At 38.1% G+C, this 19,650-nt stretch overlaps 1 protein-coding gene across 1 annotated transcript in view; it reads left to right on the top strand.

Annotated features, from left to right (window-relative positions):
- MSH2 (mutS homolog 2) overlaps nucleotides 1-19,650 on the top strand; it is a gene marked incomplete in the record, with an annotated part of 69,588 nt that overhangs the window by 12,390 nt on the left and 37,548 nt on the right. Inside the window, 1 exon segment of the mRNA XM_072409741.1 lies at nucleotides 12,416-12,615. Coding sequence (XP_072265842.1) covers nucleotides 12,416-12,615 — 200 coding nt within the window.

The raw sequence follows: 19,650 nt of genomic DNA, 5'->3' as shown, positions 1-19,650 counted from the left end.
TGGCAGTGCCTTAAGATCAGTTCTTCCACTCTCTTCTTTACATAATTCTAAAATGTGTATTCATACCTGACTTAAAACTCTGGTGTCTTCTATATAGGAGTGAAATATTTTTACTTTGTGTTTTTACTTTGGTAGTTTGAACTTTTTTTGCAAACTCCATTGGATTAACAATTTGCCCAAGTTATAATTGGTTCTGCTGTAAAGTTTTCCCCACTTTTTAATTCTAGGCAAATCCATTCTTTATTGTGAAGTTGTATCACTATATGTATTCTAATGCATATTTTGCACCAGGCAATTGGTGGTTTTCTAAAAACCCTCACACTTATTACAAGTTAGGTAACCTACTTATTCTTCTCTATTACCATTCTTTAGGCAACTTTGTCTAGGTTCCCAATATACAGAATGCATTTTAGCATGTGGAGTTAACGTGTACCGGTCCCATTTTTGGTGTGGTGGCAGTTTAATATCCTGCATTCTGTGCTTCCTCGTGAATAGTTGAGGTTTATCTCTTTGATGTTAACTGTATCAAGAAAAGGTTTACCAATCTATGACATATTTTTTTTATATTATGTTGTAAGTTATGTTGTGATATTGGAATCATATTGTCATACCTAAAATACATATCAAATAATGGATTGTGGGATGGCATGGTGGGTGTCTTATTCATTATGGTGGCTAAGAACTGTCTGCTTAACCTCTCTAATGTCCTGTTTGTTAAAAAGAAATTAAAAGCAAGTGAATATAGTCCAATATTTTCTGCAGGGATTTTTTAAAGCCGAGTGTGAAGAAGCTGTAGGTAGGTGGAGGCCCCTGTATTGTGACCCAACTTTTTAGTAATCACCCAAAAACAGCCAGGTGGTTATTAAAAAATGCCGGGTGGTGCACCCGGCTAAAAGGGTCTGGGGTGAACACTGTGGTTAGTGAATCACTAATGGTATTCAAAAATCCCTTGAAAATGCAGGTTTAGTCTGATCAGTTTAACATAAGTTTAATACTCAGAACTGAATAATAAAAACTTGTAGGTCTGGTATGGAAGGCCTTTTCTTTACGTTGTCTTCCTATACTTTCCTGTATCTTCCTATATCTCTGCTTGTGGTAAATGCACAATAAAACTTCTAAGGGATTTTTGAAGCTTTGTTCAGACATTTTTATTACCAGGCTTTCTCTATTATTTTAGAAAGCTTCTTACAGTGGATAAGCTTAGGGAAGTTTCTAATTACAAACAAGAGGAGAAAACAATGGTCTCTAAAGGCACACTATAAATGTCACAAATTTGAAACACACCTCATTTATAATAATAATAAAAAAAACATAATTTATTAAATACCTAAAATATCTTTCTATCGCAACACCTATAAATAAAGGCATCTCATCCTTACTGATTTTTTGTTGCATTTCACAGGGTGAAAAAAAATTGTTCTAGAAAATTTGAGGCAGGAATATGGTATTCCAAAATGTATATCCAATACTTTAAAATGACTTATTCACAGACTATTCCCTCCAACAATTAGTCTGCAAGTTGTATTGGAGCAGAGAAGACCGGAGTGTCCACAGGCAAACTTTATGGCTTTTTATGCATTTAAAAATTATTTTCGGTAAGACCCATTTTGTATCTCAAAATGGGACACCAACAAGTGGTATCCATTAGATGTCAGTAGAATATCAACTTGTTCAATTTATAGTTTATTACTGGGTGCCTTGGTCATCAATTTCCATAAGATGTACGTTCATATGTAATCTAATGTCCATCAGGTTGTCAGTAGTGGAATATGTAATGAAAAATGAGAAAGGATGAAACTTTGTTTTGTTACAATGGAAATATCGTTTATGTATTTAAAAAATTAAAAGTTAAAGATGTTTCAAATGATGTGTGTTTAGAATTGTGGGATTTGTAAGGTGCTTTGCAAAGTCCATAGATTTCTCGTCTTGTTTCTATTGTGTGTGTGTGTGTGTGTGTGTGTGTGTGTGTGTGTGTGTGTGTGTGTATAATATAGGATGTGGCACCATATTACGTACTCTTTCCCTGATTATCTCTCACAATAAAAACAGGGAAGTAAGTGGTGTTCCAGATCAGTGGGCTTCCAATAATTTGAAATTGGGCAAGTTGCTGAACTACTCATTTGGTTGAATTAACTTCTGAAGCCAAATATATGGTGTCTACACCCTGCCTGCATTTCAAACCTTATTTTCTCTTGTAGATGGAATGTTGAGGTTTTACATGATTGAGTGTGTTTTTTTTTTTTTAATTTTTTTTTATTGCTATTAGTTTTGTATTTGAGCCATATAGCTCAACTTAGAATATCCAATGGTAACACATCACAGCACTCTGCTGCCACAGGGGATTCAGCAGCAAATTTGCATGGTCTTCAACTGTGCATGGTCCTGGTTCTCAGAGTTTGTGAGGACTCATTGAGCCTGATTTATCAAATGTGTCCAATACGGCAGAAGAAGGTGAACCTGGGTGATCCAACAAACCTAAAATAGGTCTAGGATTGAAAATATTTGCCAAATAGCAAATTTGCTGGATCAGCCAGTTTCTCACCCATGATGGTCTATCTTCCCCAGTCCTGGATAGCCATAATAATTCAGGCCAATAATATCAGCATTGAGATGCGTTTGACAGCCTAGAATGTGTGCTTGTGATGGGCATTTACCTTGTGCCTAGCTGATGCCGGTCCCTGGCTCTTTTTTTAAAGGGAGACAATATTACTTTAGGTCAATTCTACTCTGTGTGTTTTTTACTTGTTTGTTTACCTTTATATGTAAATGAACATCTGGCGTGCTGGAATCTAGACTGCTGAATAACTTATTTTAAATTAGGTCACCCAGTCAAATGTGGTTTTGAAAAGAATTCAGTCTCTGCTCTGAGAAATGCAGAAAATTTCAGTTATGTAAAATATGAATTGCATGAATTGCACATCATAATATTGTGTGACTAGGAAACGTCTAAAACAAACTTCTTGTATACATAAAACATACCAAACTTTGGCTTGACAACCTAAACATCCCTAGGAAAACAAGGATCATTGACACCTGGGAATGGGAGCTATTGGTCCAAAGATTGCTGTATAGGTGACTTTCAGACATAAGCTACGTAAACATGTCCAACGGTTCTCTGATAATCGGCTCAGGGCCGATATCAGGTGAGAATCTGGCGTGTGTACAGCGGCAGTTGCACATCATCCAAGCGACTGTCCTGGCGGATCCACGGACGAAGGACGACTAACGTTCCTAATGCAAGGGAAGGGGGAGAGCGCACAGCAGGATGACGCTCAGTCGGAACAGTACCCCAAAATAATAGAATTGCAACCAGGGAATTCCTTTTTTTGCATAAGGGACAGGTGATATCCAATAAATTAACCTTACCTAACTCATCACAGTTTTGCATACGCAGCTCTGCTTTTTTGGCAGCTTAGTACCACAATCAGGCAGGTAAGAATGCTCGTTGCAAAAGAGACATTGACTGACCCTTTCTGCAATAAAGCCCTGCCAAATCCTGAATTTTGTTCCAATTTAATACATCTTACATCTTTTAAAGCAAAGGCATGCGGAAAGACCTTCAAGTTGTTGAAGTCTTTTTAAAAAAACCTGCTACAATGGTCATTGTTATTCATGTCAAGGAGTTACCTTACTACTAAAGCTACGTACACACCTTCAATACCTGTCGTTTGAAAACGAACGATCAATGATTATTAACGATATCTGTGAACGATTGTAAAGTGTCTGATTATGTACATACCGATAATGATAGGATCGCTCACAGATATTGTACACATGCAAGATGCAATCGTTTGAACGATACAGGAAGTGTACCGGAGGAACGTTCATTGCAGGGTGGGTCACGCATTCGTGTGTATCGCGCATTCGCCGAACATTCACGATCACTGTCCTGACTGTACACACAATAGGTAGCGAACGATCGTCACGCAATAAGATCCGGTGGGACAGTCGTTAGTTTCCAGCGACTGTCCTCGCTCGCTCGAACGTTTCCAACTTTCCCTTTTACTTATATGGCTGAGAATGTTGAAAGTGTGATTTATTGGTGGAAACACAATCTACTGAAATTGAATGAAAGTAAGTGAAAAAACAAACTGATCAAGATCTAGAAACACACACCTAGCTTTATGGTCTTTGCCTACTTTAGGTGAGCACAATTTTTCTATTGAGGAAATGGAGAGATATCACCTTATCCGAATAGAGAAGTGGCACCAATGGAATTATGAATAAAAATGGCAATTTGTGCATGGAAATTGTGCACTGTGAGTCTAAGGATACAATGGCGCTGAATAATACCCATGTACGTTATTAGTACATTAGTTAGTACATAGACATCCTATATCCGTTTTATCAGACAATTTTTTTGTGGAGTGAGCTACTGTCTACTTAACTATAAACCAATATAGTTATAAATTCAGGTACCTTCCCTTACCCGAAAGATACATTGATTTAAATATAAACCTGGGGCACAAAATGAAGCTGCTTCTGCCTAATGTTTAAAGCAGTGATCAATACAAGTTACACTATTGTTTTAACTGGGTAAATGCATGATTTAAAAAAGTAAAAATTAAAATAGCATGGGCTCAGCCTGTATAATCTTCCCCCCTTTTTTTTCACAGATTCAAACACTGAAGTACTATTTGAATTGGTTATGGTGGGTCTTTTGCTCTTAAAATTAGCTTTTTTACATTTTTTTTGGCCACCAGTAGATGGTGCTGTGTCTTCTCATGGAGTGTGTAGCAAACTCTAGTAATGTCTCAAATTTGATGGTCATGATTTGAGAGGAGAGAAGATGTATATCAATTCTTTATTATTAACAAATGTATTTAGGAGTTTCCTTGTATAAATTTTTTATCCATGATCCATTCACACTTAACTTTTATTATTTAGTTATTTAAGATTGATTTATCATTAAAGAAAGTTTCCCACAGCACTATGGTTTTCTTTAGGTACATTTCCATGATTCCTATACTTTTTAAACAAATATAAATTGCCTTAATGCTAATCATATTTACCCCTAGTTCATGAGTTGATAAATAGATATTTCATCATACTCCCTTCACAATACATGTTAATGAAACTCATATTGCTTTTAAATTAATTTATCCCCATGAACTCCCAGCCATATTATAATTATATTGAGTGTACTCTCATGATTCCTCTTTATTTTAACTAATCAAAATAACACCCAGCGCTCACCATAATTTCCCTTAATTGTACAATTCATAAATTAATAAATCATCATACCCATTTTATAATATATATTAATGAAAACTCATATTACTGGTAAAGTGATTTATCAGAACATAACCATATTTTGTCTATACAGGGTGTGCAGAACATCACCATATTCTATCTACTATTGTGAGCAGAGTATATATAGAGATTTTTTGTAATGGCATTTTTGGGTGCAAATCTTTGTTTATACTCCAGTATATATGGTAGATGTAGGCAAAACCTATTCCCCCCCCGGTACATAATTCTCTAAGAACAAGTGGGAGCAAATAAGGTTTTTAAAATGACAGCTACAACAGGGAATCCCTGTTAGAAGATTGTCATTTACCATTTCAGTGACCACTGTAAAATTCTAAATATCTCCCAAGCCTTGAACATGTTTACCTTGGTGATAACTCCAGTACAGCCCTATCTACTCGCACAGATGCTTTTAAGGCTGTGACTTCTCAGGGAATATTCTACATAACTGGTGGACCTGCTTAAAATTTTCAAATTTTGATCAAAACTATACACCCTCCGTTTATTTTTTTGACACCCCTGCTCTTGTACAAAGATTTTAAAAACAGACTAATTTTATAGTAAATGTGAAACTGACTAGCATTCTACCTGAACGTTCATGAAGCTTTGGTATCCAGGGATTGATTATATAACAAAAAATTGGATATTCTTATATAAAAATTTGAAACATATTACAATATCCGTTATCTCTTTGTAATGCTGGATTTCAGTATTCTCTGGCAGAATCTCCAGCTCCATTTAGCCGGGCCTACCACCCTGCACTTTTCATTAACCAGCTGGCTGTTTTTGGCTGGTTATTGAAGAGTTGGGTCACAATACAGGGGCTGCCTACAGCTTCTTCCAACCCAGCTTAAAATTCTGGGGTGAATACGGCCTTAGTCATTTATATCAGTACAGCTTTATGACAGTCTAGCATCCGATCATTAGATGTCAGCATTGGCTTTGTGTCCACTGACTGGCAATCACGAATCGGTTTTAACATTTCCTACATAATAGCATAGATTTAGCATCCTCTGCTGTTCCTGAGTCTGTAATGTAATTTCTTTTTATTAACTTAGCCTAAAAACGTTAAGTGAATTGCTTCCATTGGTTTAAGTATTTAATGTAATATTTCTGTTTCATCATTTCCAAAACAAAATAAATAGTAGCAGTAAAGGCTATAGCCCTTTAGCACAATAAACGTATCCAAAGCAGTTTTTGTTTACTCTTTAATCCAGAAATGTAATCTGCATCCGTTTGTTGCTTCTGACTAGGGCTTCTTGTAGTTATAATATGAGCACCGGCTTAAAGTGGATAGTACATAAATAGTTGTTACTATCCTTTAATTTACAACCCCCCTCCTACCACAGCCTGCCTGGTAAAAGCCTTACCGTCCTCATTGCAGGGAACCGCAACTGTTTGGTGTCGGTCAGTGCCAGCAACTTGAACTTTAGCATGGCGTCTTTTACTTTTTGACCTTCTTTGTGCCAAGGTTCACATGGACCCCCTCTGTAATGATCACCGGGGGAGAAGGTAAGTATATTACTGAGGCTTTGTACACATGTAAGACTTTTGTTGTTGGAAATGATCTTTCAGACGACAAAAGATTGTAATATGCGTGAATGAGTGCTGTACATACAGCACCGTTCTGTTTTATGCAGAGAGGACAAGTGGAGAACGACAGAGTGGAGCCCCCGCTGCATCTCTCCCCTTCACTTGCATTGTGGTTGTTTATCGTTCGAGAATCCACCAGGACGAATCTAGGAATGATGTCTGATTAGCGCTGTACACTGGTCACTCGTCCAATACTAGCCCTGAAACGATAATCGGACGAGAATCATCTGACCTGTGTACGTAGCCTTAGCAGGGAAGTATGCTGAATAAGTATATTACATTTGCATCCCCAATTTAATGTACAGCGCTGCTTAATATTTTGTTTTTTTAAAAATACTGTTTAATAATATTAATACACTAGGAAGGCTGCAGTGTTGCAGTTGTCTTTTAAAGACCAGCAAACCTAGACAGCAGACTTTGTAGAAGTTGTTCCCAAATCTGTTTTCCTATTAGCAATGCATTTAAGTTAATCAGTTAATATGGAATATGTACATTATAATTGCTGGTCCTTAGATATGCTAGTTTTCATGCTGCAATACTTTGCCACCAACTCAGCCCTAAGCACACAAGTACGATATAAATTTGTGTAAATGATGCAGACAGGCTCAGAATGCAATGATGACAGGCAAACACATTTTGGGAGGTCTTTATTGTCAGTGGAGGCTTCTTTAAAATTCACTGCATCATAATATCCTCTTTTGTAGAATTTGTAGTTTGGTAATCCCTGTATCCTTATCACATGCATAACATGGAAAAGAATAACATCCTAAGCCAAGAAAGTGCCTGCTTGTATAACAGAATTTTTTCAATTATAAAGGAACACAAATCTTGTGGTATTCCCGATAAGCATTAAAGGTTGCTGGGGCATCCAATACCGTTGAAGATTCAAAATGGGGACATAGCGCTGCAAAGGCCAGGGTGATAACCTGTGAGCCAACCGTGTTCACTAAATCAGTAAAATCATTGATGATGGGTTCTTTTGCTTGTTTGGTGGATGGACTGAATGAAAATTCTAGGGAAATATTTAGTAGGGTAAACCTTTTTTATTTACTTAGCTCAAAATAAACTCTGAAAGAAAAAAGGAAAGTAAAACTATGAACTCATTCTTCAATATTAGGCATTCTTCTGTTCAGACACTAGGTGGCTCTCTAGGCTTGTTTTCACATTCTCCATTATCTTCCAACTATTGGAAATATAAGCATACAATAACTTATTCAGAGCTGGCTGACTTGTGCCCTATTGAGCAGGTTAGTCCAAATTATCAGCCGCAGCTTTACAGGAAGCTATTTTTTAACCCATAGGGCCTTTTGGAATCCTTTTTGCGAGTAATAAAGGTGTACTTGTGCAATAGTGTGCATCCATGTGCTTTAATGCTTATTAAGTTTTAATTTTCTGCCCTTTTTCTCCAGGGCACAGCAATGGTTAGAGGTCCAGCCGGGCCAGCCACTGTTCTGCCTCAAATCGATTCCACTCCCTGACAATTCAGGAGCTGCAACTAGCTTTAAAAACAACCTGTACTCATTATTATAAAACCGTATTTATATAGCGCTAACATATTATGCATTCCTGCACATTAAATAGGGGTTGCAAGTGACAGACAAATACAAACCATGACACAGAAGGAGGAAAGGATCCTGCCCTGAAGAGCTTACTATCTAAGAGAGCAAAGTAGCACACAATACCCTGTTACCAGCAACCCGATCTTTATCTGTCATTCATAAGGCAGCCAAAGACTGTCACTGCTCACCTGCAAAAGAAAACATAATAAGGAAGAGCTGGTCAGTGCCAGAGTTTTACAGCAATGAAAAATGGTGTTTTACTCCACTAATAAACCTCATTAATATTAAACAGGATTTATATAGCTCCAACATATTACGCAGCGCTGTACATTAAATAGGGGTTGCAAATGACGGTGAAATACAGACAGTGACACAGGAGGAGGAGAGGACCTTACCCCGAAGAACTTACACTCTAAGAAACCTTTATACAAGTAGCTTAGAGGGCTATTATTTATACATCAAAAGATAAAAGCACCCTGAGCTCCAATCACACATGAAGCCAGAGGATAATCTCAATACCACCAGTACGTCAGTTTACTTTCATATTTCCATATATATGAGTATAAGCCGTAGAAACAACACCTGGGACCAATAGTGAGCCTCGGGTAGGAAGCTTTTTGGCTTTTCAGGTATGTATCCCATTTTGAATTTGCTCATTGTTTGCTAAGGATATGTTTAATTTCCACCATTAGTGTAGGGCCCCAGAATGTGATTGTCCTTGATATCGCATATTTATAGATGTGGAAATGACAATCGCAGAATTGTTGTGGTTATCTACTGTTTTTATGTGACTTTTGAGCCCAGGGTGCTTTTATCTTCTTTTGTGCTGCACTATACTATGATCTATAATGTGAATTGTAAATCTAATGTATATTATGTAAGGTGAACATTATGAAAAGGGTAAACAGGCAAAGAGAACTAATGCAATAGCCTTTTACAAATGGTTGTATAAAATTTTGATTAATGGAATGATTAGAGGATTACAGTACCAGAAAATTAACAAAATGAATAATTCGAAGCAAGATTGCAATCACCAGCACAGTGTACCAGGAGGGATCATTTATCTGATAGTATTACTTATATCGAGGCATGATTATGTATTCTCACAAATGTATTTGTCTAAATCTAAAGCTGGGATTACAGCTGGCATTATACATGTCATATTATAGAACTAAAGAAGATTGGTTAATACCTAGAAAAGAGCATATATATATATATATATATATATATATATATATATATATTAATCAGAGCAATAATCAGATGCTTACTCATCCACACAGTCACTGCATATATATTGTAGAAATGTCTGTAACTTTTATAACAAAGCTACACAGGAAAGAATTTGGAGTAGATAGTTCTGCAAAGTAAAATTGTGTTCTTGCAGGTTGTTTGTTGGAAGGGACAGGCAATGTTACTTCTGCAATAAAAACGCTTACCTGCCCATTTGGAATCTTTCTGAGTACATTTAGTTGCCCATGTGCAGCTCAGTGCAGGATACTGGGTATCCAGACAGCCCCAGGATGAACTGCCACACTCATGCACAAGTGTTATATCATCCCGGCCTGGCTAATCAAGATGGCTGATGATTGGCAAGCTGGAAGAAGAGCTGAAAAGGATGGCAAAGTGGATAGGTGTGTGTATTTAAAAAAAATTGCAAACTGGCAGGTGAGGTTATTTTGTTGCACAAGTGACATTGCCTTTGCCTTCTGGGATGAAGGACTTTGTTGTTCAAAATTTTTAAGTAAGAGTTTCGTTTTGCTATAGGCAAATGTCAGCACCAGAGGAGTCAGATGGATGCTGTTGCCGCACTGGATGATGTGATTTTCACACATTGAAGATATAGAAGCAGGTGGACACCAGAGTAAGGCAGCATGCACACTGTCAATTATTGTCGCTGGAAATGATCTTTTGTGATTGTTTACAGGGTCAGAAGACTGATAGATGAACGAGTGCTGTACACACAGTGCCGTTCTGTTCTATGGAGCAGGGAGAACGAGCGATCGGCACCCTGATGTGCTCTTCTCTCTTCACTTCTGTTGCGGCCATTCATTATCTGTCATTCATGGATCCATCAGGGCGAATCCATGGGCGACCTCTGTACATATGTCAGATTCTCATCCAAGATGAGCCCGACGATTTGTATTGGGTGACGTGTCTACATAGAACTAATGTACTGTTTGCTTAGGCTAGCCCTGTCCAGCTGTTAATTAACAGGAAATCCCTTCATGGTGAAGATCAGCTGTAGACATTTGGAGGTGAAAAATTTAAACTTTTTTGCTCCAGAGATTTGTTATGAGCCTCACTCCTTCTCTGTACAATTGTGCATCAGAATCAAAAATAAAAGTACGAGAAGTCAAACGCCTGTCCCTGGTCCTACAAGCTGTACAAAGTAACATGGAGCAGATAGTATTGAGCTGTATGATGTGCTGGAAGTGTCAGCATGAGGCTCCAGCCTTCCTCGTCACTGGAAATCCATTCTGTGTGTGACTGCAGCAATCTCCCTTCCACTATCTCTGCATTGCAGTGTGTTTAGCGGTGCTTGGATGTAAAAAGACATGACAGTGCGAGCGCTTTACAGTCTCTTATTTTTATGGGGCTGTTGTCTTGCCTGCTCACGATTTGGATGGACTTTTCTATGATATATGGATAAACTCCCTAAAATTCTACGAGCTAGTGAGTAACGACTGTCTTGTTTACCGTTTATTTGCCTGGAAAGTGCTCGTAGAAAGAACCTAATGTTTTCGTCAATTGGACTAGAGGCTTTTAGCTGGTTTATATATCACAGCAGCGATTACCTTTCACAAAATAACCTAAAGGTAAATGGCAACTTCTGCAGATGTAAAGGTGTTTTTTTGTCACTTATCAAATTCCACAGCTGCCTGGCTCTCATTAAATAACCGAACACCGAAGGCACCATCTGTGTTATAAAGGGAATGTGAATGGTCATTTTAGTTTGCCAATAGGGCCACCTGCAGGTGAAAGCTAGCATAGCACTGTGGTCAAGCAGATTAGAAGATAAAACTGGCATTAGTCTCCAATTTAAAATTGCCATTGTATTCTGACAATTGGCCCCCTTTTCACATTTGTATTGCATTTTAGTTAGACATTGGCTTCCCACGGGTCACTTTTACCTTTCTTGTAAAAGCAGATAAACACCACATTGCTGTTTTACCATATGCCAAATGCATCTAATTTGAACTTGGGCAATCTCCTCCTTTACAGAACGATTAGGTTTGTAGTCATGTTGTATTTTTAGGGCCTGACTTAAAGCTCTCCAAAGCTGGAGAGTATACACTTTCATCAGTGAAGCGGGGTGATCCAGCAAATTTGGAATGGATCTGGTACAGGAATCAAAACATTTGCTAGCAAATGACTTTGAAGAAATCCATTCCAGGTTTGCTGGATCACTCAGCTTCACTGAAAGTATATCCTCTCCAGCCTTGGAGAGCTTTAATAAATCAGGCCCATGGTGTCTATTCTGCAGCCACTCTTTTGCCCAGGCCCACTTTCATCTATTTTTTTTTTTTTTATCTCCATAAAGCTGTAAGCTGGCTGCCATGATTATGGAGCTGTAGCTTTCATGGGCAGCTTCTCCCTTTTCCAGATCTGGCCCCAATAACGTCATAAAGGACATTTGGTCGTCAGAAGCGGGAGGGTTGGGTTAGATATGCTTCTAATGTAAGATTTCTAATGTGGATAGAACAGCTAAATGTGCCTAGGCACTGCCACATATGCAGAATTGCTATTTTAGGTAAGGACTTACAATATATTAATGCAAAGAAAGTGCTGCAATGGATCCTATGCATGAAAGTATCAAAAAGGTTTTCAGACTCCCTATTTCAACTATTCACTGAGAGTTTTGTTATTTTCAATATAATCTTGCTTCTTCTTTTTGAGACCAGTACTCATATTCTCCAGGAAAGTAACTTTGTTGTGAGTTTTCCTTATAACATGTGAATTGTCTACTGAGTTTACCTGCAAAACACTAATAAAAATTTGTTCTTCTTCAGGCTGAACTTGGTGGAGGCGTTTGTAACTGATGTGGAGCTCAGACAAAGTCTTCAGGAAGATCTGCTACGTCGTTTTCCAGATCTTAACCGGCTGGCGAAGAAATTCCAGAGACAGAATGCAAACTTGCAAGATTGTTACAGGCTGTACCAGGCCGTGAACCAGTTGCCTAATGTCATACAAGCCCTGGAGAAATATGAAGGTTGGTTTACCAACTGGTAATGATTGTGTTTGATCTTTGTTGATCAGAATATCAATCTACCTGATGTTAGCTGGTAGTGTCCTAGATTTAAACCTTGGGAAAAAAAAGTGGTAGGTAAAAGTACTACCCTACACTTAAAAGCTAATAGTTATAGCAGAGATTGTTGGAGGATCTGCATGAGTCTTTAAGAATGATAACCTTTTCCACATACTGATGATTGGTAGGAGAACAGATGAATGCTGTAGCTGTTAGAAAGTAAATTACATGACATTGTATATTATGTCAAATCATTTCTCTGTAAACACAATCTGTTTTATTTACATATCTGTTATTCTGCTTATACATATAATATTATTATTATTACACTTTTATATAGCAGCGACATATTACGCAGCGCTGTACAGAGTCATAGTCATGTCACTAGCTGTCCCTCACAAGGGCTCACAATCTAATGTTCTTACCATAGTCATATGTCATTATTACAGTCTAAGACTAATTTTGAGGGGGAGCCAGTTAACCTGACTGCATGCTTTTGGAATATGGGAAGAATCTGGAGAACCCGGAGCAAACCCACGCAAACAAGGGGACAACCTGCAAACTCCATGCAGATAGTGTCCTGGCCTACATTCAAACCTAGGACCTAGCACTGCAAAGGCCTTAATGCTAACCACTGAGCCACCCTGCTGCCCAATATATAGAGCAGTTTTTAGCAGGAAAAACCCGATAGTTCCAGTTTATGGCCCGATTATTGGGCCCTGATTGACAGTCAGTGATTCTGTTACTTTTGTAGGCCAGGACTCATTGCAGCTTCTGATTCCCACTGCTGGTTGAAAAAAATTCTGATCAAGAACTGATATCCCAGTTCCATCTATTGCATCTATGACTCAGGTGGTTAACATGAACCTGTAGAAGGAAAAATATCTACTCAAAGATTTTCTGCGACAACACCCCTTTCCCTTTATCCATGCAGCATTATCATACGCAAATTCATTTGAGTATGCAGATTGGACACCTAAATGTCATGTCATCAGGCTTTGAAGTCTTTTGGAACTCAAGAGTACCCAAACCACTAGACAACAACAGGAAGTGTCTGTGTCACCCAGGTAGTGATGTATGCACCCTAGTTGGGTGGGATGGGTTGGGGGGTTATGTTTGGAGTTTACCTTTAATTGTAGACTCAATGGCTTTCCAAACCCCTTGCGTAACGCAATTAACTTTTTATTTGTTGTGACAGTGCTGGAGCCTGGTGACTGGCTGCTTAGACATTGAGTGCTGCACTGCAGGGAGCAGGGGTAAAGTCCTTCCTTATTATGTTTCCAAAAGTACTGGCTTTATGATGAGTTGTGACAGGAGACCACACCAAGAGAAAACTTCTGATGAATGCCTAATCCAGTTACCTTACAGGTTCACTTTAATAATTCTGTGACTGCATTAACTGGCTTACACCTGTGTGAAAATCGAATTTTAATTTGGTTATCAAGATAATATAAGAAGCAGTGAAAATTACCTTTTACGGTATTGATCCTGAAAGTGAGGAAAGCAAAAAATTAGAGGTGATAATGACTGTATTGATTAACATTTAAATAAAGCTACAAGTTGTAGCATTTCTTGTTCGCTATTCTGGTTATCAGATGTTTTTTTTTCTCCAGTTCCACTACTTAGATTAAAGGATTCTGTCCCCCATAAAGGAGAGTTACATTCGTTGTAAGCCAGAGTACTGGTCATCCATCATCCCTAGAATGACGCGGAGTGACTTGGTATGCGGTCTTCTGCGCCATTACTAATAAATTGACTTGTTTGAGCAGGCACGTGGCCAACCACAATGTAATTTTTCTGTTTTTGCCCTTGACCCAGCTTAGGCTTCCAGTTTCATTTTGTGAAAATAATTTTCCACTTGCAGTGTTGCGTACAACCTTGAGAATCATTTGTTAAAGTTTTTGATTGCACAAATCCCTTGGAGCGACTTAAAATCAGACAAGTGTTAATATTGGCATTCCATGTGAATTTGATGGTTCATTTCTTACATGTGTGCTAAATTTACTTTTGGTAACCTTTTCATTCTCGACACTTTTATTAGTGGCGGAGGTGACCTCTGCAGCTTCTACAATTTCCTTCATTTATTTTTCATGGTGACATACATTTACTAATGAGTGGGTTGGCAAAATAAACTATTTATATCCTTTCTGGAAGTATTTGTAGTGCAGATGTGAGACTCAAAAATGGAAGCTCATTGGTTGTCTTTGATTACATTTTTGAAGAGCAGTTACATTCAATTCAATAAAAGCAAATGGTGACTTGGACTTTATCCAGCAAATACTGTCCGTCACAAGCTCCTCCATCTCCTCCATCTTCTCCCTTCTTGTCTTCTGCATTCCAATGTTCAGCCATCTCAATTGTTTGGGCCGGGATGCAAGGAGAAGCTCGGCATATTTTGACAGATGGGGTAAAAAAAAAAGATATTGCAGATGGGACATCACCTGTCCCCTTTGTTTTGCAATAAGGTACCTGTCTAATGCCAAATGTTTAAAGTGGGACTTCAGTTCCACTTTAATCAGACTTCTTTGTGACACAGTGTGATGCTAATGTTTTTCCTTAGACTTGAACTTTGGTTTTGAGATTTTCCCAGCCCTGTCAGACGGCAGAGCTATTTCACCTATAAGACAGAGATGTATTTCCAAAACATAAAAGGTTTCTAGCATTATATGTATTTTAAAGAACCTGTATTATTCTCATTCGTTTTTATAGCACTGACATATAATGCGGCATATTTTTCATAGTAATGACACCAATTGTCTTTCAAAGGAGCACACATATTTTTCTTTTTTTGTACATACCTTTATTTCCATATTAGAACATTCTCCAAAATGTTTGTGTTAGCCAGCATTAGGCTTGAAACGCAGAATCAAAGTTGTGTAAAAGAACAACAAAGCAATGTAAAAAATTGATAGTAGTCAGGTATATGTACTGGGGGAAACTCTGTTATCCTCTTCTTCCATACAATCTCTTCCCTTGTTTGTTAGATGTTTTTTTCCATAAGTGACTCCTGTGCAGATGTGTAGGAACTATCCCAGTTTAGCAAGAAGACTGGACTGCGGACTATAAAGAAGACCAGGAGGTGAGAGGAAAGAACCGGATGGGAGCAAAAACGTAACACTATAGTGGAAGGGATTTTTGCTATAAAGGAGATAAATTTGCCATGTATGTGCCATGTGTGTAAATATAAATATGCGTGCACAATATGGCTGCACGGTTGCTCAGAAGTTAGCATTCTGGCCATTGCAGGGCTAGGTTCCGGGGTTCGAATCTCAGTCAGGGCACAATGTGAAAGGCATGTGTTTGTGTGGTTTTCCTCTGGGTACTCCGCTTTCCTCCCATATTCCAAAAACTTGCAGTTAGGTTAATCAACTTACCCCCAAAAAAGTTTACCTTAGACTGTATTTATGACATATGACTGTGGTAGGGACATTAGATTGTGAGCCCCTTTGAGGAACAACTAGTGACATGACTATGGATTTTGTACAGGGCTAAGTAATATGTTGGTGCTATATAAATACTTTGTAATAATAATAATTATGGTTTCTGAGAGGCCAAAAAAGTTTTGTTTTGCAGCATAAGTATGTCCATGTAAGACTCCCCTATCCTGGGTGACAACATTGTAGTAATTACACTGCAGCATTTGTTGAAACGGGAAAAATCAACATCGTCTACATGCAGGTTCAAGAAGTAATAAATTGTAATGGAAAAGGGGGGCTCAGGTAGCTAAAAACTGCAGATCTAATTATACATTGTAAATACTTCTAATAAATATTATTTTTGCATTGGCTCAGTCCTAATTGGTTTTGCTTATATTAACATTTTAATTAAATCTAGTCCTAGTTGATATTGGTGAAACAATATTAAAACAAAATGATGAAATCTGTGCCTGTATGTTAGCCGCATTTGCATTGTGTCCCTGTAGTACAGAGCAGACTCCGGAGCCGGTACCTGTTACAAATGTTCAGGGTTGTTTACACGCCACACTCCAGAAACGCTTTCTTTTGCTAAATTAGCTGCTGAGTTAGTATTAGTTTATAAAGCATTTCATCTTCTAAACCGCATTCCCTGCAGTGCAGACTGATGGCTGCAGGATGTTGGTGCAGCAAATTATACATAAGTAGGCTTGATTGGGTCACTTCAGCTTTTTCCGACACCTTTACGTTGGCTAAATAGATCCACCCCGTGCTGTTTTTTTTCCCCTGAATGGGCATAATATGTCTGATGTATTTTCAAACAGCATTTGTGTGTTATTCACTCATTTAATTTAATACCGCAGTGATCTATAACCTAAGTTGGTTTTGAGGCAGCCAGCTGTTTATTCTATTGACTTTGAATTTAAAGGTACATTCCAATTATATATGGAAATCCTTCTTTTCAGCCAATACATTCTGAGAACACTGTGCTGTGTGGCTCCAATTTTCATCCTGATATTCACTTTGGGAACCTGGCTGCCCCACTAGAAAAATCCTTCTAAATTTTTCTGACCGGTCATGAATGTAAGACTGCGTAGAAAAAAAAAAAACATTGAGATTTTACTGCTTTCTCTGAGAAAACTGCATCCAATGCTAGACATATACTGTGCATATTTTCGGGCGCACCACCCCGCTCTTTTCAGGAACCATCTGGCTGTTTTTGGGTGGTTACTGATGAGTTGGGCACAATACAGGGACTGCCACCCGCCTTAAAAACATTTCTGGGCTGGATACTGCTTGCGATGGATTAAAAGTATTTAAGGCACTGTCCATTTGTTCACTAGATTAAAAATAAATGATCAATTGTACTATTATTTTATATTGCTATATTATTTACTAGTATATCCAATTACAATTTTGGTAATACCCTGAAAATGTTTTTTTTATTTATGATGGGCAGCTGGTCGGAGTTGTTGTGATCTATTCAACATTTTCACCTATTAATAATAATAATAATAATAATAATAATAATAATAAACAGGTATTATGTAGCGCCAACATATTACGCATCGCTGTACATTAAATAGGGGTTGTAAGTGACAGACAGACAGTGACACAGGAGGAGGGGAGGGCCCTGCCCAGAAGAGCTTACAATCTAGGAGGTGGGGAAAGTAACACACAAGAGGAGGGGAGATATGTAGTGGTGTGAATTAGTGATGGTTTCAAAAGACAGAAGACAACCAGTAGGCAAGTTTGAAAAAATGGGGTTTGAGTGCTCTTTTAAATGAGCAGAAAGTAGGAGCAAGCCGAATAGGACTAGGACCATTCCACAGATTCGGGGCAGCTCTAGAAAAGTCTTGGAGCCATGCGTGTGATGAGGTTATGAGTGAGGAAGTCATTAGTATTATACATAGTTTGTATTACGCCAACATATTACGCAGCGCTGTACAAAGTCCATAGTCATGTCACTAGCTGTACCATAGTCGTATGTCATTATCACAGTCTTAGGTCAATTTTTTGGGAAGAGGAAAGAGGAAGAGTTCCCGGGTAAAACACGCAATCAGGGAGGGCCTGCAGATACTCCATGCAGATACTGCCCTGGCCAAGATTCAAACTTGGGACCCAGCACTGCAAAGTCCAGAATGCTAACCTAGTATCCTTTATTTATATTGGTCTTAAGGCTCTGTTCATAAATTATTCCCCTGTCAATTCGCTCAAAATATTAGTTTATTTCCTGTTTCCATTGTGACTGCTGTGCACTTTTGACAATTAGCCACTAGGTGGCAGAATGAATAATTGTTTTAATAGGAACTGAAAGAAGTGTAGAGAGATTTGACATGTTGAATTTCAGATGAAATGACTGGGGGGAAAAGTTTATAATTAGATCCCCTGGTGATATAAATAATTCATTGTTATTTCACACTTTTTCCTAAATAAATCTTCTGGTTGTTTGTGACAGGCGACAAGGCTTGTGATACCAATGTTTCTGACACCTTGCACTGCAAGTTATTTGAATCTTTTCCTGACCATGCAGGTTGAATAGCATTGTTACCTGTCATGTAGTGCTGATCTTCTTTTATTATACACTTCATACATATATACTTTACAATATTGCATAGCAGCACCAAGTTGCATGGTCTTTGATACACAGAAGTGCAACATATTTAAAGCTGAACTCTGGGTGGATATAAAAGTCTCATTAAAGCAGCACTGTATTCAGTAAAACCTAATGTATTGAATTCCTTAAATATAGGCAGTGTCAGCACTTGAATTTGACTGCTTAGCCTCTTGCAGGGCTTAAGAGTGGGAGAAAGAAGCATACCAAAGACTTAATCAATTCTTTGCTAACAAACATTCTGATAGAATGAGAAAACAGTGGAACACAGAAATGCTGTTCTGCTTCTCCATTTAGTTCAGAATGACCTGGGCTCATGGAAAGTGGATTTAATGTTGCTGGCCATCAGACAGAGGACCTCTAGTGTCAAAAAGAGGTACTGCGGGGAAAATCTCTAGATTAAAGTGGAATATTGCAGCAATAGATGATTTTATTTATCAATTTGAGCTTTTTATCTTTTTTTTTAAAGTATCTTTAAACTGAGTTCTGTAATCTTATATCTGCAAACAGTGCGTGTTCTGTATTTACATCCTGGGCTTCTGATCCAGAGCTTCAGGCATGGGGAGGGCCTGATTAAAAAGAAGTATAGTCCTACACTTTATCCGTATTGTTAGTTTTTACACTTTGGTGGACATGACAGCTTTATTTTAATGTCAATGCTGTCTGTGGAGTCTGCTATTTGAGAACCAGTAAATGTGATTTTTTTAGTATCATTCAGACAGAGCCGTTGTATACAGCAGCCTCTTGTCAGACTTCCTTGTACATTCTTTCATAGTTGAATACCTTCCTCAAGTACCTTCTATAACAGCAGCTTTTCTTAAGAGCGTTGACACTGATGGTTTCATTCACGCTCTCTTTGCTTTCCAGGCTTCGGCTTGCAATGGCTATGTGAAGTAGAGAGAAACTGAATCTGTACATCCCATGTATAAATATTTAATACACTCATTTTCCAGGATTGCGCCTGTAAAACAA

This window comes from Pyxicephalus adspersus, chromosome 4, assembly GCF_032062135.1.
Source record: "Pyxicephalus adspersus chromosome 4, UCB_Pads_2.0, whole genome shotgun sequence".
Lineage (NCBI taxonomy): Eukaryota > Metazoa > Chordata > Amphibia > Anura > Pyxicephalidae > Pyxicephalus > Pyxicephalus adspersus.
This window is presented reverse-complemented; position numbering and strand designations above follow the sequence as displayed.